Source organism: Strigops habroptila, chromosome 2 (assembly GCF_004027225.2).
Source record: "Strigops habroptila isolate Jane chromosome 2, bStrHab1.2.pri, whole genome shotgun sequence".
Taxonomy (NCBI): Eukaryota; Metazoa; Chordata; class Aves; order Psittaciformes; family Psittacidae; genus Strigops; species Strigops habroptila.
Window position 1 is genome coordinate 79,668,808 of NC_044278.2, and position 26,081 is coordinate 79,694,888.

Sequence of the window (26,081 nt, forward strand, 5' to 3'; positions counted from 1 at the left end):
AGCCTCCTCCTGCAAGGGTGCCGTGGTTTCCCTCAGGAAGGCCACGCGCAGACCAAAACCTCCGCGGGACCCCCAGGCCACCTCCCCGGCACCGCGGGCCTCCGACCCCGGCCCGCCCCTGCCTTTCCCCGGCGGGCACGTCGAGCCCCAACCTGCCCCGTGGCTGGGCCCTTAGCAGCGGCCGGCAGCGCATAGAGCCGTGAGGGGGCCGCGGCTCCCGCCCGCCCTCCAGGGGAGCGCTGCAAAAGCGCGCACCGCCTTCCCTACGCCGGGCGGCGGCTTGGCCTCGGCGGCTTGCCGTAGCGGGGCCGGTGGGGGGCCGCTGCTGCTGCAGCTGCTGCCTGCGGGACTTCCGTGCTGGCTGCGCCGGGCCGCGCCCGGCCAGGCCGGGCTGCTGCGATGGCACAGCAGGGGCCGAGCGTCACGCTGTCTCTCACGCTGCCCATCACCTGCCACATCTGCCTGGGGAAGGTAACGGCGGCGCCGCTGCCTTTCCCCCTGAGCCCCCGCCTCGGAGCGGCCCGGTGGTGGGTACGGGGAGGGCGGGCGTACGGACGGCGGCTGCTCGGAGCGCCCCGCCGTGCGGCCCGCAGCACTGACCATTCTGGGTTTGTCTCTTTTGAGAGCTGGCGGCTCCGTGTTGGGAAGAGAGTTGGGGTGTGCAGTCCCTTCTCCAAGGAGGAGTCTCCTCTCCTCGGGTGTTGAGGGTCCCAGGCTCCGGGAGAAGGGAATCCCTCCCCCCGGGGGGGCTGTTCCCGGCTGCGGGCGAGATTTATTGCCAGCGTTGGGGTAGGTGGAAGCGCGTCTCCCCCACCTCCTGGCGGCTGTTAAGAAGGGGCTAGGAGCCACGAAGTCCCCTCCGTGCCGAAACGTGGGTGCATGGCTCCAGGGTGAAGGTTTTGGGGTTGGCTTTTTTTTTAGTTCCGGTATCAGTAGGATAATCTCTTAAAATGCTATGTGTGTTTGTATTTGAGCGTGGTGCTGTGTGGTAGAGGACAAGTGGAACAAAGAGGAGATGTGTGACCAAGTGGATTTAAAAAGCATTGAGCAAAACTGCAACGGTCTGGAGAAAGTTTCCGTTTCCTCTTTCTGACCCTTTCTCGGCCCCTTTCTCTTCTCCCTTGGGAAGTGGAGGGCTCTTATTAGTCTGTTATTCTCTAAAAGCCCTGGAGCTCATTTCATAGCTATCACTAATTGCTTCTCAAATTCTTTGCTCATTCCCCACTACTCGGTTTTTTTTGTTCTTTTTTTTTTTTTTTTTTTTTAAACTTATTTCCTTGCTCTCCAGGACAAAGCAAACCTCTTAAACCACAACAGTGATAAGGGAAGAAATATCCTTTTATGTTTGTATTCTGGCATTTACTGTCCGGTTACTTTCTATCTCACGTGGCCTTTACTCCCAGGCCTTTTCTGCTGGAAAGATAACAAATGGACACATTTGATATATATATATCTATAGTATGTGTAGTGCTGGTAGTGAAAGTCACTGGACATCTCTGTTTTCTCAACTATCTTAACTCTGAGAAAGAGTTACCATGTTTTGTCATTTTGTGGCTTTTCTCTGGAAACTGAGCAAGACCTCCTGGCTGTGGTCCTGTTACCTATCATTTTCTATTTATCTGTTTACTGAAAAAGGGGGGAAGAACACAAATTTACTGTATCTGTAATACAGAGTGGACACTCTTGAAAAAGAGGAGAGTAAAATTATACTGACAATGCATTTGCTATTTGAATCTGATCCTAGTGACTTTCTAATCTAAACATTTGATAGATTCGTTAGGTATTCACTCATATTTTGCTATAAAGCCACTGGATTATTTTAAGCCACTGTTTCACACTTCCACTTATCTTCTGAAGTTGGCCAGGAATAGGTGTTCCTGAATTTGTACTGGAAGAGATTTCCATGCTCTACTTATTTGGTATGTTGTATTAAGGTAATATATTAGCATTATGTAAGTGAATCTGCTGGTGATATCTGTGATAAAGTATTTGAATGCTTTCGTTTTTAGATGCATTAAGTTGTTTAAATTTTGCCAAAATTGACAGTTCTGGCTGCTGGGTTTTTTTAATATGTATCTTTGTCTCTAGTTTGGAACTTCATTGAAAAACTTCATCAGAGAAAGCTCTTCGCAAGAGTAAGGTTAGAGGAAAAAAAAATGTATTTAGTTTAAATTAAGGGAAAAATCTTGCTGGTTTTGTCCTGTCTTGTAGGGGGAGCAGAAAGTGTTGTGGAGGGTTGACATATTCTAATATTTGTGTGATTTGTAGCACAGGCTTCAAATTGAGTAGGAGGACCAACCTAGAGTCATAGAATCATAGAATGGTTAGGGTTAGAAAGGACCTTAACATCATCTAGTTCCAACCCCCCTGCCATGGGCAGGGACACCTCACCCTAGACCATGTTGCCCAAGATGCTGTCCAACGTGGCCTTGAACACTGCCAGCAATGGAGCATTTACCGCTTTGAGCAACCCATTCCAGTGCCTCACCACGCTCACAGTAAAGAACTTCTTCCTTACGTCTAACCTGAACTTCCCCTGTTTAAGTTTAAACCCATTACCCCTTGTCCTGTCACTACAGTCCCTGATGAAGAGTCAAAATGTACTTCTTTCTATCCCTGCAAAATTTGCAAAGAACTGACTGCAAAGTAGGAACTATTCACTGCTCTTAATGGTGAGGGGATAAAAAGAGATATTGAAGAGAAACTCACTCAATAATGTCAACCACTCATTGTTTTTAATGAAGCAGAAATCTTGGGGGGAAGGGGGGAGTGTTAGCCCATTTTGTTAGTGTGAGCAGTGTTGTAAAGTATATTGCCAAGATGTGCAAATAACCATTTATAATCAGAGTTAATTGCCTGGATAAATTTCATGTTTGTTACCTGAATGTTCTTTTAACACAGTCTGGACTATCTTCTATAACGTCTATATTCATAATTAGCAAGCAGATCAGAAGCCACCTGCATCAGGCTGTTAGGTTCACTTGTCGTAGGAAGACTGAAGGTCTCTTCTGTTGGTTTGGGTGTTGACAGTTTGCTTGGGCTTCAGCACACAATTTTGTGTGTGTTGAAACCCTTAGGATGTCTGGGGATGCATTCACTGATACCTGTGTGCCTGCTTGAACATGCGCCTGCTCCTCCAATTAATGCTGCTTGAAGGTCCAGAAGTGCCTTCAAGGCAGCATAGATGTGTATAGGATGTGATTTTGATCTGCATAGGAATTGCTTGGGGGGTTCGGAGGGGGGAATTAGGAAATAGCTCAAAACCACCTAGCTGATCAAGACTTCTCAAGTAAGCTGTAGTCTTTCTAGACATTATGGTTGATAAAAGGAACTGAAACTATGCTGTAATTCAAGGGAAATGCTTTTTTAGTAATGAGTATGTCGCAATCCTCCACCTCCTGGGCTTGTCACAGTCGGTGGCTCAGGGACTCAGTGAAGGGCAGCAGCACCCTCAGCCATTGTGTGACATTTCAATAGCAGCTTCTGCTGTTGCTGTGTGGTTTGCTTTGTGTGGGTCCTGAGACAACAAAAGTATAAACCTCAGCCCTGAAATGAAACTTATAAAGGTGTGTAAATCAGAAGCACTGTACCCTGGAGAGTAATGAATGTGACTTACTGTTTTGCTAGAGATATGGAGTAATCATTCACTTGCAGGAAGTGTGCTTCCATGTCAGTTTTGGGGTAATTGAGGGTCTTGCTCCCCAGGGGGGAGATCTGCACTCCTGAAATGTCTTTTCCTGTTTGGATTATTTTGCATTATTTTGCTCTGTATCCTATCATCGCCATCCGTATAACTATTCTCAGGCTGTTTCTGAGTCAGAAAGAGGTATAGCTAGAGTAAAAGTTGGGGCTTTTTTCCTTGTAGCTGCTGCTGGGAAAGCTAGAGAATGCTCTTTTCTGGCAAAGAAAAGCAGTCAGTAACAAGATTTTATTATATATGTAATTGAAATTGTAATATTTATACATTTGCAAAGCATTGGTGTGCTAATGCTTGCATTAATCGTAAAAAAAGCCACCTTAATTGGAGGTGAAAGTGTGCAGACACTTGGAGAAATTGCTTAGTCTCTCTCTATTCACACCTTTGGTAACTTGAGTTTCTGTTTGTGTATAGGCAAATCCTTTGGCTCCCAGGACTGTTATATGGGAGGTTTTAAAAACGTTGTGAATCGTGTAATGAGACAGAGGCATAAATAGTAAATTGGAGAACAAGCTGGTAGATCTTGGCCTTGATTCAGATCCATGTGTATTTCAGTGGTAAAATGGTTGGGTTTTAACTTGTGCAACCCTGATGATATGGGTATGATTACTACAGGACACATCTAATCTGTTTTCCCAAGTGGTTATCAGCTATCCTTTCCAGTTGCTTGCTTCTTCCTGCCAGCATTTTATTTTTCCTTTTTAGTTTGACTGCTTTACTAATAAAATGAAAGAGGAAGATCTTGGGTATGATGAGGACTTCTTTTAAAATTGAACGGATTCTCTTGAACTTGGGCTTTAAGTGCAACACAGTAGAATCTAAAGTAATAAAAACTGATATTTCTGTGTCTCAAAGCACATTTCTTAGACAAAGACAGGGGTGGAGGAAAACCAAATAATTATTTCTAAGACCCCTAACATAGATACTAGTGTTAAGTCTTAAGAGATTTGAGAGTGTGTATTACAGTAAGCTGTAACAGAAGCTGCAATAAAGCATAGATAGAGAGGAAAGCCTTTTTTCCTCTGTATCATATTTGGTCCCTGTATGCATACTTACTTTCAAACAGGGTTTATACTTACTTTCAAACAGGGTTTATACTTACTTTCAAACAGGGTTTATACTTACTTTCAAACAGGGTTTATAGTTAAATGACAAGAGAGAATAATGCATTGTCATTAATATTTTCTAAAAGTTTGTTTACTCTTCTGTTTTGGAAGAGAAGGGGAGGGAAAGCTTCTTGGAAGGATCTGTGTCTGATTGGAATATTTAATCCTTCAGTTAGCTGCCCCGTTCTTGGGTAATGACTTATTTAGTAGCAATGCATATCTAGCAGGAGGCTTGAATTAGTGATTGCTGGTTCATGTTTCTGCTCTGTGGTTTTGGCCCTTACCCTTTTCAAAGCTGATTTCCATGAAGCCGATTATGTGCAGGCTAATCTGTAATACTACCTGTTTCAGTGACACCTCTTCCAAGGCAAAGCGCTGGTTGTTGCCAGGAGCAATCCCTCTTTGCCTCACTTTTGGAAATTGGTTAATGCATGTCTTTTGGTCTCCTTCTACCTCGGGAGGCAAATGCATTTCCTTAGAGTGGTTGGCTGCAGTTCCTGGAGGTTGTGGAGTGAAGGGAAGGGTGCCTGTCATACTGTATATTAATGAGCTCTTGAAATCAAAGACCTTAGTTTTGCAAAAACTGTTATACATTTGGTGCCTTCGATAGTAGGGAAGTTTGGTGGTGTGAGTCAGGAGGTCACTCCTAGCTCGCCCTGTGAAACAAGTGTCGCTTTCCTGCAAGACCAGACTTTCGCTGAGTGATGGAGTGGTGTATTTTCATATTCTGTTACCTGAAAGAGTGTTAAAGTATTCATAGTGTCTTTCTGTTTGTTTTCGTTTTTTCCCCTCTTAATACCAAAAGGTGCGTCACCCAGTCATCTGTGTCAACAGCCATGTATTCTGTTCTATTTGTATTGAAGTGTGGCTGAAGAACAATCATCAGTGCCCAGCTTGCAGGATTCCCATCACGCCTGAAAATCCTTGCAAGGAAATTATAGGTAAGGATGACTCTAGGCTTTGAAATAACTTTCTGGTATTTACTGCCGGAGGAGATTCTTTTGAGTCCAAAAATATCTGGGTATTTTTTTTTTCTGCTGTGTGTTTTTTACCAGCAGCTACTGACTTGAAATCTTTCCAGAAGCATACATAATAGCTACAAGATAAAAACTCCAAAGATGACGTGTATATTAATGGCTAGATAATTCAAAGGCATCAAGTGCCCCATGGCTTTGATGACTGCTTTTTAAATCTTGGTTGGACAGTGAGGAAAAAAAAAAAAACCAACCATCCATGCCTCTTGCTTGAAGTACTCTACCTATGCTTTGCAACCTGGCGACCTAAAAGAACAGCATTTAGCTGAGAAATAATGTACTTAAATCCAGAATCTTGAGTATATGGTCTTTTTTCTTTTTATTTTTTTATTTACTTTGTTTTGTTCAGCATTTCCTCCCTTGTGCTTTATTTATGAGAAAATGTCTCTTAGCACAGAAATAAGACAAAGCTGCAACACCTGACTGAGGACCTGAACTTCCCCAGAGCTAGGAAATATTGCGATCTTTATTTGGCATAAAATGTCAGCTCTGTCATTTGGTTCTGAGAGAAAAATATGTATGAACAGCCTCACTTTAGAAACTCACTCTGTCTTGTACAAATTAAATATATGCTTGATTTCCCCAACCCACTCCTCCCTCTTAGCTCTGTTTTAATAGATGGTCTTTAATAAGACAGGATTCTGTCAAGGAAAATACAAAGTTAAAAAATTCAAAAGTTGTCTGCTGTGAGGCAGGATTTTGACTTCCAAACATCACTAGTAGATACTCCCATTTAACCTGTTCTGAAAATGAAATTCCTTTAAATCTTCCATGGTTGTAGATTGGTCCAATGTTACCTGTATTTGTAGTTGATAATACGAAAAGCGCTGTAAAGTGCATCCCTAGTGTTCAATTGACTGAAAAATAAACAATACTAGTGTTTCTTTCATCCTTTGCTGCTTTAGGAGGAACAAGTGAAAGTGATCCTGTCTTTAGCCCGACAGTCAGAAAACACCTACGTAAAACAAGGCTTGAATTGCTCCACAAAGAATATGAGGTAAGGACATGGGGAGTGTTGTGACTTTCCAGATGAACTGCAGCTGTTAAGTTACTGCATACAACTGGTCCTTTTGCTTTGAGTCCCGTTGTTATTAATTTAATAAATTATTTAATTTAATAAATAATAAAGTCCCGTAATTTTTAATTAAGACATGCAATAATTACATGAAACTTGGCTGCATTAAAATCCTGGCTTCTGGCTAAGGTTATGAGAGAGCATTTGCTGGTGCTTGAAGGGGTCTTGCTGAAGACATGATGTTATTCTTTACATGCTATAGGTAGCCAGGCACAGCCAACGATACAGTTTTGTGGGAATTCCACTGCCAGGTGGTATGGGATGGTTTTCTTTATGCAGATTGGGCGTTGAGGGCTTTTTGTTTTGTCTTCGATACAAATGCGAACATTTCCTGAAGTAATTCCCTGTTGCTCAGGGATACTAAATTCCTTCTTAAAGAATATTGCCCACTGTAACCTTCTGATGTAGGTTAATTTTTATCATTGTTGCTTTTTTGTTTCCTGAAGTGACTGCTTGAAAGTTTATCTTCACTCTCCTGATGGAAAAGATATTCTCTTAGGAACAAGGTGAAAAGATGTTAATAAGGAATATATTTAGTTTATTTTCTCATCTGTTGTTTCCTTAGTAGCAGCAATGTGAAGACATCCCATATTTTGTAAGGAAACCTGTCTCAGGGCGGAGAATGGGAGAAAGGAAACGGACACTGTATATATCCTTACACTGGGGAAATAAGGGCTATCTTTCATGACAAGATTGCCTATAGCTCAACTTCTTTCACCCTCTATGAAAAGAGGAGTCAGGAAAAGGAGCTTTCATGTCTTTCTATTGAATCAACTCCAAAATCACACAGATAAGCATAGGATAACATAAATCTCTTCAAAACCCCTAAATTTAAAATGATTGTTCTCCTGCTGGTGGTAATGGTGGTGGGGAAGCCTGGTTGTTCATGCAAATATGCCTGGGATTTATGTAAATGCTGTATATGGCCTCCTTTAGTAATCTGACTTTGCACAACTTCAATATTTAAGTTCATGAACAGTGTAGAAGACATGTTTTCAGGATAAATTCTTTCTTTTATCCCTTTAACAACAGGCTTTTGAAGCTTCTCTGTGGCTTCAGAACGATATGGCTAAGAGCTTTGTTCTTTGCATTTTGAGAGTCTTTCCTAAGATGTTACTACTTTAGCATAGCTGGAGCAGCCTCTTCCAGACATTGTTCTGTCCATTTTGAATCTTGAGGCTTTCAGCATCCGAACATGTGATGTTTCAGAATGATATGAGAAATATTCTCAAATAACAGCAAATGAGTCAGCAGAAGACGACCTTAAGAACACTCTTAATACAGGAAATCCTCCCACAGAGTGCCCTAATAATAGATTCATGTTGCTGAATGCTTTGAAGCTTTTGGTCTCCCCGACGGTTTGTTCAGGGTCCTTTATGTAGTCAAAGGATTCCCTTCACTAAAGCCTTCACTATGCTTGAGTGTGCAGGTTGATTAAAATCCTGCCTAAAGCACAATACATAAACATACTTAGATATATGTGTGAGTGAAGGCGTGCATCTGGGCTTGCCAGAACCCGTGTTTCTGAAGTGCTGTGGGAACTTGCCAGTATTATTTAATTAATCTCGTGCATTATTTTAATTCCTGTGAATTTCTGACACCGTTAGGATGAAATAGAATCCCTGCAAAAAGAAGTGGAAGATCTGAGAGGTAAAAATCTCAGTTTACAGACACAGCTGAAATCTCTTCTGGATCCTACGGCATCAGCTTTGTCGTGCCAAAATGAGGAAACTAGCCAGTCAGCAAATGAAGCAAGTACCAGTGGCCCAGAAATCCCAGAGGAATGGAGCAAAAAGCTGAAAGCTGCCAATGATATGTATGAAAAAGTGATGGATAACATGGAAAAGCTAAAGGAGGTAATAAATACATTTCTTCAGCTACCTTGTAGTATAACTGTTTTGTGTTACTTAAACAGGAGTGAGAACTAGCATGACCTTTGGGTACTTCATAGATCCAGAAGAAAGAGTTAAAAATTGAATTCCAGTGACTGTTGGTGTATCGTAGTATTTCCATAAAGCCTTCACAAGTGTCAGATGTTATTGCTTGTTCTAGTGAGTCTTGTGTGTGACTCTTCTTCAACTCCTCTGTCACTCTGTGGCTGGGTAATTGCATTATAGTAGCACTTGTCACCAGTATTGATGACCAGATTTTTCAGGCTTGCAATAATCTATATAATATATCTATTTTACAACATTCAGTGGCCAAACACAGTACAGTTGGCTGAGGCAGATTTTGCACTATTGCCCTCCCTGCTAACCAATATTTTTGGTGCAATTTGCTGAGACAGAGTAACTTGACCCTTTGACCGAAAATAGACAAGCTTCAGCATTTTATGACCAGAAGATCCTTTACTGGAAACCTGCGGCTTTTTTATACATCTTGGATGTAATACAGGAGAAAACCTGATACTGCAGAAGGATTGATGCAGGAATTAGTCATGTAAAAATATGTCTAAACAAAAATATCTTGCAAAATCTACCTGCGGTCACAAGAAGGATCGCCTCAAACATTGAAGAAGAGTGACATTTCAAGACTTAATTTGAACGGCAAGGTAGAAAGAACTGGACTTGCATTTATTCAAGATGCTGCCTTTATTTCTTCTATTAACAATCTTGAGTTGCCTCCGCAAAACTGAAGCATTATGTGTTGGAGGACTCTGTTTGTTTGTTTGAAAAGCAAGAGCTGTTTAGTCACAACAGCGAGACCTCTTTCCCATATACACTCAACCTGGAACCAGAAACCTTATCCCCTAAAGTACATGACCCAGGAGCTTCAACCACCCATATCTTCCCAGTGAGACAGGGTCTAAAACCAGACTGAGTCAAGAAATAGCAGTCACCTTTATCATTTAATGTCCTAGAGCAGAGACTCCCAAAGTAGGCATTATTACAGAGTGGAGTCGTAACAAGTATGGAAGTGGTGATACGAACCCAGTAGTAGAAATACTAGACAAAGTACACTCATAAATAATGGAGTTACATGAACTCGTTGATCTACATGTTGTGCTGCAAGTGGGGATCCCTTGCAGGTTACAGGTTTGGAGAGTAGAGCACTCTCAGGAAGAAGGACACCAAAGAGGTTCCGTCCTGCCTTGTCATGTGCCAGGTGATTGCCCTACCCACCAACTCTATGCAAGTCATGCAATTTTCTATTAGATTGTGAGGCTGGGGAAACTGTGTCTCTGGAAAGGGAGAAAGGTCTTGTCCATGCTGTCAAATGGTTTCATGCTCTTTTGGAGCAGAGGTATCCTGGATTCTTACTCATTGCTTTCAGGACAGTTTTTTGTGCTTTTATTTTTTAAATACCAAATGGTTGACATGTCACGCACCCAAGCCCTGGGCTCACCCTTCCCAGTCCTTCTTTACCAAAAGTCTCTATTTACTCTATCTGCCCCTAGGAATATTGTGGTGTTGAGGGTGGTGGTGTTTTGTTTTGGGTTCATTCTTTTCTTGCTCCATTCCCCCTACCCTCCCCACTCTCCGCCTCACTTGGAGAGGTTGATGGCGCTATCTGTATAAGCATTTAAGGTTTTCTGCCTCTCTTCTTGCACTGTTCGATGCTTCTGAAAAAGTACATTTCACTCCTGAGCCCAGTTGCACGGGTCCTTCTTTCTACTTGTTAGGATAGTGGCATTGATTGTTCTGTAAAACAGAGGCAAGAAAATTTCTGTTTATATGAAGTGTCTTGTTAAGGGTGTCTGCTTAACTGAGAAGAAGGAATTGACCTCAATTCAAGGAGTAAGAAGGGTTGTGTGTCAGGAGTCTTAATCACAACATCCTGGAAGAAAGTGAAGAAAGACTGCAAATAGCTTGTCGTAATGGATTTACATCCACAGGATAACTATGCTTTAAAAACAAGCCAAAAAACACAAAGTAATCTTACTCTAATTTGGAATGGGGGAAGCTGTTCAACATTAGTTTTGCTGAACCCTGCACATTGTAATGTTAATGTACTTAATGTATTTAGTCACGTGGAAAAAACAACATGGAATTGCCATTAGTACATCTCCTTAATGACTTTCTGTGCTAACTAACATAGCTGTATTTATTTCCCTAGATAGGACACTTGCAATGTATTTTGGGAATATAAATAAAAAATGCCTGTTCACTCTTCAGTTTTGCAAGCCATTTCCCATGATGATTTTTAAGTGGTATCCCTGTCTGAAGGCTGTTTCCTGCCTTCACATTTCTAGTTCTGTCTCTTTAAAAAGGAGAAACAGCTTGTCCTATAAATATTAGAAGTAATTTCTGGTTTACTGTATACTTATTTTTTTTCCCTTTTCTTCTCCTTAGGCAAATAAGAAACTGAGCACAGAAAACAATAGCCTTTTGAGAGAGAATTTGCGACTAAAAGCTGAAGTCGATAATAGATCACCCCAAAAGTATGTGAATATTTTAAAAGCTACCATATTTTATTTATAGACTGTTTAACTATTGTAGGACTTTAACCTGAAACTGTGGTGGTATACATGGTGTTGCATATGTGGATTTTGGAATTTTTACCCTCATAGACTTGGGTGACAAATGTAACTTACAGAATAGCAGCAAGTGGGTGACAAATGCATCTTACAGAGTAGCAGCAAGTCTACAGTGAAGGAGTATGACATGACTACAAGTGTTATTCCTTGTGTTATCTGGCCAATATTGAAGGACTAGATTTATCAGTCGAATTCTACAGTTATTTTTGGTTTTGGGGAATTTCCAAGTGTAGTATAAGGTCAAAGTAGAAGGTCTGTTACTAAGTGCAGATGTTCTGGTTTTTTGCATTTGGGTTTGGTTTGTTCTTCCTTTTGCTGCCTTCAGGGTTTGTTCTGTAGACTTAAGCTCCCTGTTCAAGGGAATTCCCTGGTAGCTTTGTGTCTGGGCAGGATGTGTAGAATCGAGCTTCTGCAGCATGAGAACATCATTCCCAGAGTGGACACCTGTGTTTAACACTGTTAAACAGTTAAAACATCAGTAACAACGACCTCAAAAAGCAGAAACTTTGCTGTACTTTGGAGGTACTTTGTGAAGCAACGTGTTCATGTTTTTAAGTTGTGTTCCTTTCTTTCTCTGGTTTTCTACCTTTTCTTCTCTCATTGGTTTAGAACTTAGAAAGCTAAGAGCAGCATTGGCCGAAGGTTTATATGGTGCTTTTGAGGAGGGGGTTGGGGGCGCCTGTGTAATGTCAGAAGAGAGCTCTCTGGATTTTGTTCTAGTTCATAACTCACTTGCTGAAAGATGAAATTCATCCTTACAGAGACCTTGCTTGCCAGACTGCTTGTCATTTGAGATCACAGGGAAGAAGATGCATGATCCTTGTGCTATGCTGTTGAATGCATAAAAGTACATTCTGCCCTGAAGTACTCTAATAAGGGAGATAGAGCCCTGTTTAAGGTCTTGGTAATGGAGAGGGCATTAGTGGCATGGAATGTCTTTTTCCATAAGGTTCAAGAGTGAGTTGGCAAGGATAGCAAACTTGAAAAGTAAATAGATGTAACTAAATACATCCTAGAAAAGAAGAGACCAGGTAATCTAACTTGATTTTTACTTTACTGATGTCAGGTAAACTCCCCAGTGGAGGGAATTTTGTTTCTTCTAAATTTACTATCCTGTTGTTCAGAAAAATTATATATCAGAGGGGAGGGGGTGTGAAGAACTAGTTTTGTTGCAAGCTGATTATTTTCCCATCTTTTGCCAGTATGGCCTAAAACACTAGCCAGTCACTTTAGTCTTTAGAAGCACAGATATGGCAAATGTTAGAATTGGACAGTTTTAATGCACTCCTCAAGCTTAAAACAATTCTTCTGAATTGTAGGAAGTCTCTGCCATCTTAGTGTTGTTAACAGATTTTATAAATCAACTTTCATCCCTGTAATCATTAGTCTGGTCAAAATCTAGACCAGACCTAATATCAAGATATTTTTTAAATGTTCTTCCAGTTCTGATGGCAAACTTTGATAATACCTAAAAGGTCTTTCAACTAGGCTTCACACTCTGAACAGGGGTTGCAATAAATGTTTTCTTACCTTATGAAATCAAAATTGAAGGCATAAGCATCAGAACGTGACAGTGTCACTATAACTAAACTTTTCCATGCAGGTACATTTGATTTGCCAGTACAGTTGTTTCAGTGTACTTTATTCAGAATTGTTCAGAAGGTAATTTTTGGGAAAAGAATTGCTCTCTAGTGCAGTTTTAAATAGCTACTGAACTGGATCTTTGTAATTTAGTGTCACTACCATTGTTTCATTTGTCATATGTTTCTCAGCTTCAGATTTGCAGGTATAGATTCATACTTAAACAACTGGCTGGGTAACTAAAACTTGTATCAGATCAGTTTTGAAAGGTTTTGTCAGTATTCAGTTCTCTTACCCCAAATGTAGTTCATTTTGTGCATAATGACACTGAAGCTAAGTATCACAACCTAAATTATTTTAGTAAACTTTGCTTTACAGCAAAGGAAATGCTGATGGCAGGTGAATGATTCCTTTGTAACACAGACTCTACTTCTGACATCATAGGAAAAATATAATTGCCCTTCTTCAGTGGTCAATAAAAGATTTTCCTTTTATCATAGTCTTGAGTTATTTTTCTTTGTTCATATCCATTAAAACCTGCTGGAAAATGTCATGTATGTCAATAAAATTGACAATGCAGCCATGTCAGGGATTTTTACACAATTTTTTAATTGATGCTGCTGATTGATTAGATTTTTTTCTTTCTTTTCTATCTGAAACATTTTTAAGAGTAGACCTTCACCAGAATACCATACCATTATATAGTTGGGACATAGGTCTGAAAAGCAGATAGGGGTAAGTTTCTTGCTCTGGTTCTTACCAATGACCTGCATTAGTCTCCCATTTCTCCAGAAAATCAGACTTATTCTTTGGAGGTTATTGGTTGCTCTTTCTTTGCCCTTTCTCCTGAGAAATTTTCAGTGACTTCCGTTTTCCTGATGCAGAACAGGAAAACTTCTAAAACTTAAGTTTTAGAGGATGATAAAGCCCTATTACTTCCAGCTCTACTTAAAATAGAAAACTCTTAGGTCTATTGGCAAGGCACAGTGGATCTAAAAGCATGGATCTAAAAGCATTTTTGGCAAAGGGATGTTGGCTTTTTACCTGAAGGAAAATAACTAGCACGTCCATCTACTCCAGGGTATAGTGTATTTTATGAATGGTTAGATTCAAATTAGCTTGAACTAGACTTCTAGGCTTCCTAGGAGTCTTTTCCCTAAATATTTAATTTCTTCTGCCAATTAAAATCCCAGTATGAAAAACTATGTGTAACATGCAGAAAATAGTTGTGTTATCTCTTTTCTCTGGTTTTGTGAGTTGTTTTGTTGTTGTTGGGGGTGGGGTTTTTTCCCCTTCTTCAGATTTACTGTTTGTCTTGTCTAGATGTGTGACTTCAGGTACTGGCACACTGAAACCTAAGGCTGCTGACTTTTCAGGTCATTCTGTACAACATTCAATTTTTATCTAACTAGAATATTTCCACTCATGCCAGACTACTTGATTCAATCTGTATTTCAGTGAGTCTGAAAATAGACTTCTAGTAACCACTGTCCTGGGTGCAGGGGATAAGAATGCTGCTGTCTTCCTTGATAGAAACCTGGGCTACTTTCTCACCTCCTCACAAGCTTGCTATCCCAGAGGAGTGACCATTTCCGAAGACTAGCTGCAGTGTTGCCTTAAAAGTAAATAGGAGAAAATGCTGTCTACTAGCCTTCAAAACAGCTTTAGATTCTTGAGTTATAACATTCAATCCTGAGGAAGCACCCATTCCAGACATGAAGAGCTAAACCTTAAGCAGGTGGGTAAGGACATTCAGATCACACTCCTTGGTTTTGTGGGTGTTCTGGTGGTTTGGTTTGTTTGTTTTGGTGGGGTTTTTTCTTAGTAATTCTGAAGTAATCGTTTCTGTCCTATACTATTCACCAATCTTGGGTATATATAATCTGGCTTTCTTATCTGAAAGACCAGTGCAGCTTCACTGAAAGATATTAAAAAGCTTTGAGAAGCTTTGCATATTTGTCTGAATTCACCCAATTCTCTAACTGAAAGGAAATGCTCATACAAAGAATGTACCTGACTTGGCTGTTCTGTTCAAATCCTGCTGTTCTGCAGTTATCCAACAAACAGGAAAACTTAGCCTTACTCGTGTGATTTGAAGGAGGTGGATTTCCCTGATGCTGAGATTTCATGAGGAAGGCCATGCATCTTCAGATTAGTTTGTACTCTGAACTGTGTGATAAAAGGAATTTACTGGCCAGCATTTGCTTACATTGAAAATAACTTGTTCTTTTACAAGCTTAAAAGAATAGCTATAGCAAGTAACTTCTTGTTTTACAAGCTTAAAAAAATAGCTATAACAAGTGTTTCTATTACTTCCTTCAAGAAGAAGCCGTTCTACACTTTCTTCTGTCAGGCGACTTAGTCTGCCAACTTAGGATGGAAAGCAGTAGTAGGCTACACCCAGAACCACTTTTTCAGTGGAGCCAAATTCCATTACGGAGTGATAGCTGTAGGCCAGCAGTAATGTAAAAGCCCTTAGGCTATCTAAAATGTCACTAGGTGTTTGTGTTGGAGGATCAAACCCCACCTGAAATGTCTTTCTATTCACTTATGAGTGACCACTACTTTCTGTGGAAAAGCTTTCAGTTTTCTATGGAAAAGATGTACTTGAAACAAATGCAGTGAGATACAAACTCATTGTTTAAGTGATACAACTAAAGAACAAGACCCCTAACACTCAAAAGACATTATCCAGGCATGAGGATACGAAAAGTGCTTTTACCACGTGTATACTGAATACCTTAACTTCTTGTGAAGAATGTATCAACTTGTTACCAAGTGTGAAGTGGTACATATACTTGGGGAAAAATAATTCTAGAGTGTGAGGTCAAACTTTAATTTATTTTCATGTAACTGTACTGCATTCTATTATTGTTGTTATCAGACCATAACTTTTTGGCTATGGCAGAGCTCCGTGTACATCTGAGGGGAAAAAAAGAGGGAATCTCTTAGAACAATGGTTTGGTTTGGGGAGATGGGGAAGGTTCTGGCTTCTTTAACCAAAATATATATGTCTCTTAAGCTGTCTGCTGACCTGCCATATCAGTCACTAAAACACCTATGTCATCCTCTGAAGTAATTGGTTTAAATATATGCATTATAATACAGCTGTCTTAAGTATCCATGTCCTTGAAAATTTGGGAAATAAATGCATGCAAGTCTCAAAGCAGGAATAGAAAGCCACTACTGTTCTGGTGCTTAACTGTAGAGGTTACTGTTTGTAAGCAGTATGTCATATGCTCCATTTCTGAAAACCAGAATTCCCAAGCACATCCCTCTGCAACAATTAACATATTAGTGATGCTATTTGGCTTTGAACAGCATACTGTATTTTTTTAACCTGAGGACACTTGTTATAAAAGTTGCACTTGAGAATACAGTGCTTCTTCCTCATAAGCAAGTCTCAGGCTGTCACTAATGCTATTTGCATTAAATAAACATATTACACCATTCTTCCATTAAAAAGGAATTGCCAGGTATGCATATAAATGTAAACATGTTTAATTTTTATGTCAAAGTGTCTGTTAGAGCAGACTCCAGAAAATCTTACTTATTTTACATAAGCATTTTCCCCCATCTCTCACTTAAGCTGAATTGTATTTTTGTATCATCTTTATATCCTTTATTAAGCATTGTAGGGTTTGTTCCTGTAAGGCTGTGTGAACAGGTCTGTTACAGAAATACTTACAGATTACGTTAGGAAGCAGGAATTGTTTTGCTTGTGCCCTGCTATGCTACAGAAGCTCCTTCAGTATCTTAAACCAAAACCTTAGTTCCTTTTGCTGAAGGAGGGAGTAAGCCAAAATGTGTTGTATATGAGGATGCTTATTCCATTGTAACTCACTTCCCCTGAAAATACAATTTCATTCGGGAGCAGTCTGTGATTCTGCTTTTATCTATTTTCATGGAGGAGAGGGAGGAAGTCCTGTGCACTTTTTCTCCCATTTCCCTCTTGCATGCAACCAAAAATGGAGAAACTGCTATAATCAGTTGAGAAAACTTGTTACCCATCGAATGAGCAAATGAAAAATGGTTTGTATTCATTTTTATGAAGACGAAAGTAATTGGGTAGAGATAATGCAGAGGTGGGGGGATCCTTGCCTTGACAGAGTCCCATTCCAGCCAGCTTTTTTTAGGGGAAAAAGAATCTTACCAAGTGAACACTCCTATTCTAAATACAAAACTTGTACCTTGCCATTCCATGTCTCCAATGCAGTGAGTGGCACACACCAAAACTGTGTGAAGCATATGCTGATCTGATTTAAAAAGTGGTCTAATAGCAGTGCTGTGAAAGAACTGACTTAGACTGTTGTGTGAATCTTACCCACCACTGAACCATCTACACCAAAATCTCCAAAGTCCTTTCAATATGCAGAAGCAATTGCATGGTGAAATATGTCACATGTGCCCAGTTTGTTTGGGGCTGATGATACCCTTTACTCCTTTCCCTGACTGCCTCTTTAATTGTGTTGTAATTGTCAGCGTAGAGCAGTTTCCTACTGCTTTGGGCTCAGAAGCAAACAAAATACAGTTTGATTCCTTGCTGGAAATGCCTGCATAGATTCATGGATATTTTGCCAGCATAATCGTAGGCCACAGACACACCACCTTCAGACCTCACTGCAGCAAAGGCTTAAGGGTTGCAGTGAGAGCATTTTGCGAAGAGGTTTGGGGAATGGAGTGGGGCAAATGGATTGGGAGTTCCCTGTGACTCTGAAGGAGGAATAGACAGACAAAGAAACAGTAGAAATTCCAGGCAGTGTTTGTGCTGGAAGAGTGAAGTATAAACTCACGCTGTAACATGGAGCTGAAAGTGGAGGTTAGTGTAAGCCCACATAAAGAGTTGTCACTTCTTTTCTTTGTGATATAAAACTTTACATGTCAGAGTTGTAGGATGGCTGTAGGTCCTTCCCTCCTTCCTAATAATACCAGAACTTTAATTGTTTTTTCTCTCAGTAAATTGAAAGCCTCAGATGGAGCAGGGAATTCCCTGGTGCCCACCTGTCAGTGACAGGTTAGAATTAGTCAGGGCATATAGCTGAAACCTTCACCTGCCCTCTGGGGAAGGTCATTCTTGAAAGCTGGTGAAGGATGGGGGGAAGGCAAGTCCGTATCTTGGCAGTTGAAAATGTGCTGAAGCTGGAAGCATCACAAACTCACAAGTTTCACAAACCACCAGTGGCAGGGTTTTTTGTATTGGAGTCAAGAAATTAGATTGTTGCAGTTTTAAAGCTCAAAAAACAAGTAGCTCTCAAGCAAGTGGAAGTACTATCCACATGATGGCTGAGGAAAAGCTGTATATCGAACAGGAATATAACTGAAATGGTCTACATAATTATTTAAACCACCTCAAAGGACTATTGCAGTTTCTGAATTTCATATTGGCATTTTATATTTGACAAGGTGACATTGTGTAAGAAATGTATTGTAAAACACGGCTGTACTGTAGGAAAATGATTGAATGTAAATATTTCAAGATGTGGACCACTGTTCAAATGTTATCATAAATCTTCATCATTGTTTTAGGGGATAATTCTTCATGCATATTTGAATTGAATTGATAGAACCAGCCCCTTGAAGGGTAATGTGCTTGTTATTGCCTTACTACCACTAATAGTTTAATTTTGGCTTTTCAGGTATTCACCTCCACCTGTACATTATATATGATGATTTTTAGTATTTTTTTCTTCATAACTAGCAAAGTTTTGACTTTTGTTTTCAGATTAACACCGTGTTTAATAGCTTTATTCTTTCTTGAAACGAGCTCACAAAGCACCACAAGGATGTCTTTTTCTAGCTTAATATTTTCTTTCTTTTTTATTTCTTGCAGGTTTGGTAGGTTTACAGTAGCCGCACTTCAGTCCAAAGTAGAACAAAGTGAACGTGAAATGAACCGTCTAAAAAAGGCACTGGAAAGAAGTGATAAATACATAGAAGAAATTGAGTGTCAGCTTTTACAGCTGAAAAATGCAGCCAAAGGAACCCAGACAGTGAGTGCTGTTAGTGAGAGAGCGCTTTCCACAGATGCTAAAGGAGCTGAGAGCAGTGAAGATGCAACATGTTTGAAAGCCCAAGTTGAGGAAAAAAAATCTTTGACTACCAGTCAAAGTCCTGACAGTCTTGAACAGCTGACAAGTGGTGAAACTAGTTTAAGCTCTTCTAGTCAAGAGGGTTCAAATGGCTCAAATACCCAGTGTGCCTCAGAGAAAGAACTATTTCCAGGATGTCATGGGGTTCTCCTGGATGAAAATACTACAAGTATGGATGCCTGCTTAGAAGAGCAGTGGAATAAAATTGAGGAATGTACCCCATATAAGGATGAAGAACTTTATGATCTTCCACCACCATGCACTCCTTTTCTGTCTCTCAGTCGCCTTCAGTTGAACACTCCTGATGGAAAAGAAAATGTGAGGAAACCATCAGCGTTCCTGAGAAAACTGAAATTTGAAGAGTTTTGTGATACTTCAGATGATTGCAGCAAAGATTCTCCTGAACACAGCACAAGCAGCTGTAATAGTGGAAAGAAGCTAAACTGTTTTACTACAGGAAAATCAGGGTTTTGGGGGACCTGCCCCACAAATTTTGCTGAGAACTTAGATTTCGAGGAGTCAGAGCAAAATTCAGTAGCTGGTCAGTCAGATGAGACATCAGCAAAGTCCAGTGATAAAACAAATTCTTGCTTACCTAAGAGGTTGCATACCCTCTGCTCTTCTGAAATGAATCGCACAAGAACCTCCAGCGAGGCATCTATGGATGCTGCCTACCTCGATAAAATTTCGGAGTTGGACTCAATGATGTCCGAGTCAGACAACAGCAAGAGTCCATGCTATAATTTCAAGTCCTCTGATCTTGATAGTTCTTCAAAGTCAACAGAGTGCTCTAAGCTTCTGAATGGAACCGAGAAAAAACTGGAAGAGATGAATGAGGAACAGAGTATGAAGTGTCCAGAGACAAGCGATCCAGCAGTTGACAGAACTGGCTGGAAACGTGCTGTGTTTTCCATGCTCTCCCCATCTGAGCTAGATATGAATGACCACTTTCCGCTGTTCACAGGCCAAAACGCAGTGGCTAGTGATATCAAACCTCCAAACTGTTCATTTCAAAGAGACTTTTCCCAGAGTTCACTGTTCAGTAACTCACAAAGGTTGTTTGAGGAACAAAAGTTCGGTTCCTGCTTTTTAAAGATGCCATCTGAGCTGCACAGTCAGCTTAATCCTCCTTGGGTGTCTTCCTTTATAGCTGAAAGGAAAAATAAAAATGTCAGTCAGTCAACCAAGAGGAAAATTCAAAGCAGCCTTTCCAGTGCTAGTCCATCGAAAACCACCAAAAACTGACTCTGCTTGGAAATTGAACTTGACTCAAAGTCATCAACTTGCCAATGTTTAATATTTACACGTGAACTTAATGACTTCCCTGCAATCCAATCTGTGTGAAAACTGTACGGTCCCTTGCCCATTACAAGCTTTTTCCTAGGCAAGAACCATTCCAGATTATTTTCTTTGGCTGGGCATTTTATTTACTTGGGAATGGGGTTTTGGATTTTAAGTTTTCGTATTACATCATCTTCCAATTGTGGACACAGCTAATGGCTCCCTTGAGCAGGACAGTTGCAAGTGATCTTGCCAGATCATTTCTGTAAGAATTTGTTTTAAAGGTTACGTTTCCCATTCCTAAAGATAGCGTTGTGCGTGTAAGGCAGCTACTGGCTATATATCCTATGGATTCATGAAATTGCTGTAAAACAATGTCACTTTTGTCATAAAACTCGCCTCCCAGAGGAAATGTTGCTGCTTGGACTGTTTCATAGCACTGTACTGTACTGAAACTCTTGGTTTTATGTGGGTGTAAGGTAGCAGCCTCTTTCTTTTCAGGGTTACAGCACTTCGGTTAGAAAACATCTCTTCATGAACACTGCAAACATGGCTTGTATCTTTTGAAGTTAAGCACAATTTTTAATTTAGTTCCCAAAAAGCATTGTTATTCTAAATGTGCTTAGTATGCCTGTATAGACCATAAAAATGGGTTTGTATGCTAATGACTTGTTTACCTAATGTGCACTGAACATTTTACATTAATACTGTACCATTTTACATTAATACTGCATGCTTTTCTATGTGAATTGAATAAAACATGTTATAAGCACAGTAATCCTTGATGTCGCCTCAAATATTGAATTAGGAAAAAAAGAATTGGAAAACTTTTTACCTTTTTTTTTTTTTTTGTGTGTGTGTGTGTGTGTAAGTTGGAAACTAGGTAAGTTTTGTAAAACACAGATGTGAGCTTATTCACAGGAAAAAATCAAATCTCCTTTCCTCCTCCTTGTTAGACATATTACCATTCCAGTGTCAGCATCGATACAGTTGATGGAAATGGCTTTCGGCCTCTTTGGAGGTGACTCTTCCATAAAGTATTGCATAGGTCAACATAATGTGATGGCCTACTACAGGCAGGAGACCTAATTAAACAGCAGAGCAAAATTGGTTTCTTTGCATTATTGTGTTTAAGTTTTTTTTAAGGGCATATTTAATTGCAAGATGTGGGTTTTTCTTTCTATATACGCCTCTGATGGCATTTCTTAGAAACAGACATCCTTGCTTCATCAATAGTTAGGATATGAAAAATCCATATGCTGCTTTGTGTCCCTTGGAAAAGAGTGATAGCCACTTGGGAAACCTCAATAGACTGGCTCATCTTTTGTAAAGTGAAGTCCTGTAAGTGGTTTGAAGAAGAACTAGATTTCACCTTGTACTGTGTGCATACATTTGTGTGATTGGTGTGTTCATTCTAAGCTGGGACTTCTTTAGAAACAACTTTACCGAAAAATCATCATTCAAGCCATACATGCAAGGACCTTTTCCTGGTGACAGAAAGGATGGCATTGTGCCTTCATGTACTGCCTTCAGTATACCACTTGAATTTTAATCTTTACAGAAAAATCTAGTTATTCCATATTAATGTATTTTTCAGAAATTAGGGAGATAGCAGAACCATCTGGGCATGGGCTGGTTTTGATTAACTTGATTTACTTAATTAGTTTTACTAATAAGTCAAAAGTCACAAGTCAAAAAATGCCTAGTTTGAACTCTTCGGGAGAAGAGGCAAGAGGTTCTCAAAATATATCTCTAATACTTTCTTAAAACACCTTTGTATTGCAAAGCAGTCACAAATACACAGCAAATAAGCGTAAAGGTTGCTTTGTTTCATTATGGGGTTGGAGGTGCGTTTATGGGCTTCATTTTATACTCTGGTATACTTCTGGTGCACAAGTAATTTTCAGTGGTGGAAGCGTGAATGCAACTGGTCCCTGAAATCAAACCAGAATAAATGAAAACGCTGGGGGTTATTTCCCTACTACTTTCCAATCCTTTCGAACGGGCTTGCTCTTCAATATGTGTGTTTTGACCTTATGTGTCATGTCACTTAAATGGATAGAAGAACTGAGCTGAAGGTTAAAAGAAACTGAAGATCAAGGTTATAAACTTCCTACCTTATTCTCAAGCGGGGACAGAGAACAAGGTGTTTCAGGCCAAGTACTGGCTTTTCACTCGGAAGGGTCGTGGCAGCACAAGTATAACTTCCTTGTGGCAAGAACATTGTCATAGTTATCCATAATTACGTGATTTCCAAGCTCTCGTACTCTCAGATCCCAGCTGCAGGTACCATGAGCAGATTGTGATCACATCCAGTGCTGTAAGTAGGAGCATTTTATGTTTCACAAGTTGTAAAGCTGAAGCAGATTGGAATTCTGGTATCTTGGTCTTGTTTTGTTTGGCTGGGGTTTGGTTTTGGTGGTTATTTTGGGGTTTGTTCTGGGGTTTTTTCAATTGAGTGCCTTTAAAACAGCTACCACACTCTAAATTCCACATTTTATTTGATTAATGTACATTGTATTTCTTTAGGCTTAAAGTTTGACAGTGATTGGTGCAATAGCATCTCCAAAAATTCAAGCTATATGTAATGAGTAGGGTTTCTTGAGTTACAAGTTTGTTCGCAATAGGTAGGGTTTCAGTTCTCCAGGCTGCATTCTGTCAATGCTGTGCATGCTTAATCTCTTACTGCGCTTACCATGCTCTCTGAATAAAAAGGCCTAAGTGAGAGTTCACTGCTGTTAATTTTTTATGATAGTTACCTGGTTATGAAGTATTGTAGAATGGGAATGCACAAGATCTAAAACTTAACTGTTAGAATTTTGGTTAAGACAATAGATGTTTCAAAGTGATGTACAGATCTATGATGTCTAATGATATTTAATGGCTCATAAAATTTTTACTTCCTCTAATAACACTGTACTAAATGCAAGGCAATCTTCAGGTTTTAGCACAGGGGAATGCTCTCCAGGAGTGTAGGTGACACAAGAGAGGGAGATTGCTACCAGCCGCAGTTTGTGGCAGGTGAAATCTGTTGGGTTATACCTAAGAGCAAGAAGGCAAAAGTCAGGTTTTCATTTTGTTATCATCAGTTTTACCTACACACACTTGGGAAGGTGACCTGCTCCTCTGCAATGCCCTGAAGGCCCAGTGAGATCCAGTTCTGCTCGCTATTGCTTCCTCAGGTGAAAGGCTGCTGCAACGGCTCTACCCACCAGCACGAGGTGCTGACTTGGGCTGTGTTTGGTTTTGAATGTGCTTTATTGTCTCTTTTAAAAGTATCTTTAAAAAGGGGGCAAGGGGAACAATGCATAGCTTATATATGTAATATAAGATGTGCTAACTTGAATCTCACTTCTTTACCCCTTCTTCATTTCACAACTGTTTTCCTCACCAAATGTCATTCAAATGCAGTTCAAACCAACCACGTCTGATCCTAATTCTTGCACAGCATCAGAGTCCTGCCTCTGACTCCCAGCACCAGTAGGCTTGAAAAAAGTCTTTACACACCTCTTCTGTACTGTGGTTATGCTAAATGTCTCACGAATAGTGAACCTGACACTTCTGCCTTGCTGCTTTGGCATAGGACCGTCCCATAGAAACAGATCAAGGCTTCTCCCTTCTCCCTTCCCAGGTTTGGATGTGAGGAAAAGCAGATCCAAGCTAACTTGATGTGGGGGTTCATGGTTATTCCAAGGATCACCCACAGTCAGAGATGATACACAATCCCCTCTGGCTGCTAATCCCAGTCTGGCCCTTGCTCCGCCTTGGTCCCTTGCAGCAGTCCTCTCCCGCAGGCCTGGCCTAAAGGGGTGGCCTATCTGTCCTGCATTCATGGCCCAACACTGAGCTATTGCCTCCATGTCCCTTAGCTCTAACTGCAAAAGCCATCTTCATTAGCTGAAGAACGGAGGGAAACGCACAGCTGGCATAGGGGTGAGCTTGCCTGTGCTTCGACAGTTGTGAATGTAGGGGAGGATGAAACTAGGGTGAAAACCAAATGAAGTTTATCATTCCTGATGTTGTTTTCAGCTTTTCTCGGTAGAAAGTGTTGTCTCCTCTCCAATGCTCTGACAGGCTGCGTGGGTGCCGTCTGCTCTCTTTCAGGGAAGCCCAGTGGACAATGACAAAATCCATCAGACAGCTACTACTCGGACCTGATGCTCATCAGGTCATCAGGTGCTGGTTTCAACCAGGTGAAATGTGCCAAAGAAGCCTGGGGACTGGGCAGGGATGAAAGAGGTCCCTGTCCCTCTCTCAGGCCACGGTCCCCTTGAAGCCCGGGGACCGGCCAGGCAATCCAGACCTTGGTGGAAACAGTACGAGGGATTTGGGGGTGGGGGTTATCCCGGCTGGCCTAGAACTGTCTCCAAATTTGAGGAAAGCAAGTGCTCACACTGACTCTCAGCCAGGGGAGCGGCGTGGAGTCTTTATCCCCTGCCCGGAGTGTGGTGGAGGGGATGCGCCTGTCACCGTTCCCTCCCGCCTGGGGCTCGTCGGCACTCTCCTCTGCCCGCTCGACTGGGATTAGGTTAATTAACCGGCCCAGGCACGGCGACCCGACCCCAGCTAGGGAAAAACAGGCGGTGGGAGGCCGATGTTCCGGTCCTTCTTGGGAGCAGTCTTGGTCCAGTCCCCGGCGCTGCCCCTCCTCGGGCCCCCCCTCCCCACGCAGACCCTCGGGCGGGTGTCCCCCCCCCTCCCTGTGGACAAAACCTGGTGATTAAGACGCGAAACTAACAAAGAGTTTTTCTTCCACCTTAACCTTGCACACAATCCTTTAACAAATTAATTAATCCTAATGAATTAACACTTCATTTATTTAAACGCGCTACAGTTCATGAATTAAATTTTCATGCAGTGATTAAAGGCTGTTGAAATATGCATGATTTCGTTAAAATTTTATAATAAATCAGGGCAATGTGTTACATGACAAGGCAACTACTTCCCAGCCCCTCGGAAGGTGCTTTGATTCGCGGAGCGGGGGAGGGGGCTTCGCTCCCGGTTTCGGCAGCCGAGCGGATCCCGGAGCGCGGTGGGACTCGGCTGCCGACCCCCGGTGTCCCGGAGGGGATGAAGGCACCGTGTGTCAGCCACTTCCCCCCGAAATGCGGCTTCCCGGGAGCGGGAGAGACAGCGGGCGCGGGGAGAAGCCACAGCGGGTTTGCCCACGGAGCCGTCTGGAAAGCGAGCACGGTCCGGGAGGGGTTATGCTGGCGGGGGTTCTTGCTGAAGGCTTAATCCCTCGGCATTGCTGAAAGGAAAGAGCGAGGAACTTGACTAGCAAGAGACCTGCAGTATTTTCTCCCGGACGCCTGGCTCCGCCGGTCTCCGCACTTTCCCGAAACGGGACGTTGTGAACTACCTTGGGACCTCCATCACCATCAAGCGTTTCAATTTTTAATATGACAACATTCTACACTTTGGCTGCGAAAGCAATTATTGCGGCTTGTACATCAGTAATTAGCAAGTCTTTGCTGATGTGAGGAAAGTCCTCATTAGGACATGGAAATACTTTTTTGTGCATTCACCCGAAGGTCGGGGGTTGTGTTGTGGGTGTTGGTTTTTTTTTCTTCTGAAGGTTGATTTTTATCATCTAAAGGGAAAATAGCTTCTACACTAAATGGGATATTGACTTCCTGTGAACTTCACCAAATAACACACATACTGTGGGTTTTCTCTCAGCGCTCCCACTGACACTCAGGGGAAGGGCAAATACCGCGGCTAAAAAATGTAAAGCTAAC

The 26,081-nt window shown here is 41.2% G+C and overlaps 1 protein-coding gene across 1 annotated transcript; it reads left to right on the forward strand.

Annotated features, from left to right (window-relative positions):
- The first annotated feature begins 291 nt into the window (after positions 1–291).
- OBI1 (ORC ubiquitin ligase 1) lies at positions 292–21,118 on the forward strand. Its single transcript, XM_030476981.1, has 6 exons — positions 292–471; positions 5,609–5,744; positions 6,743–6,834; positions 8,520–8,768; positions 11,205–11,293; positions 18,801–21,118. The coding sequence occupies exons 1-6, from the start codon at positions 400–402 to the stop codon at positions 20,302–20,304; spliced, it is 2,142 nt and encodes a 713-aa protein (XP_030332841.1). The 5' UTR covers positions 292–399; the 3' UTR covers positions 20,305–21,118.
- The last annotated feature ends 4,963 nt before the right edge of the window (positions 21,119–26,081 follow it).

Bases quoted from the DNA above. Each gene is read 5' to 3' on its own strand.
- OBI1 (XM_030476981.1), top strand. From the start codon at position 400: ATGGCACAGCAGGGGCCGAGCGTCACGCTGTCTCTCACGCTGCCCATC. The intron at 472-5,608 runs GTAACGGCGGCG...TAATACCAAAAG, and splicing joins GCCACATCTGCCTGGGGAAG to GTGCGTCACCCAGTCATCTG. The intron at 5,745-6,742 runs GTAAGGATGACT...TTGCTGCTTTAG, and splicing joins TCCTTGCAAGGAAATTATAG to GAGGAACAAGTGAAAGTGAT.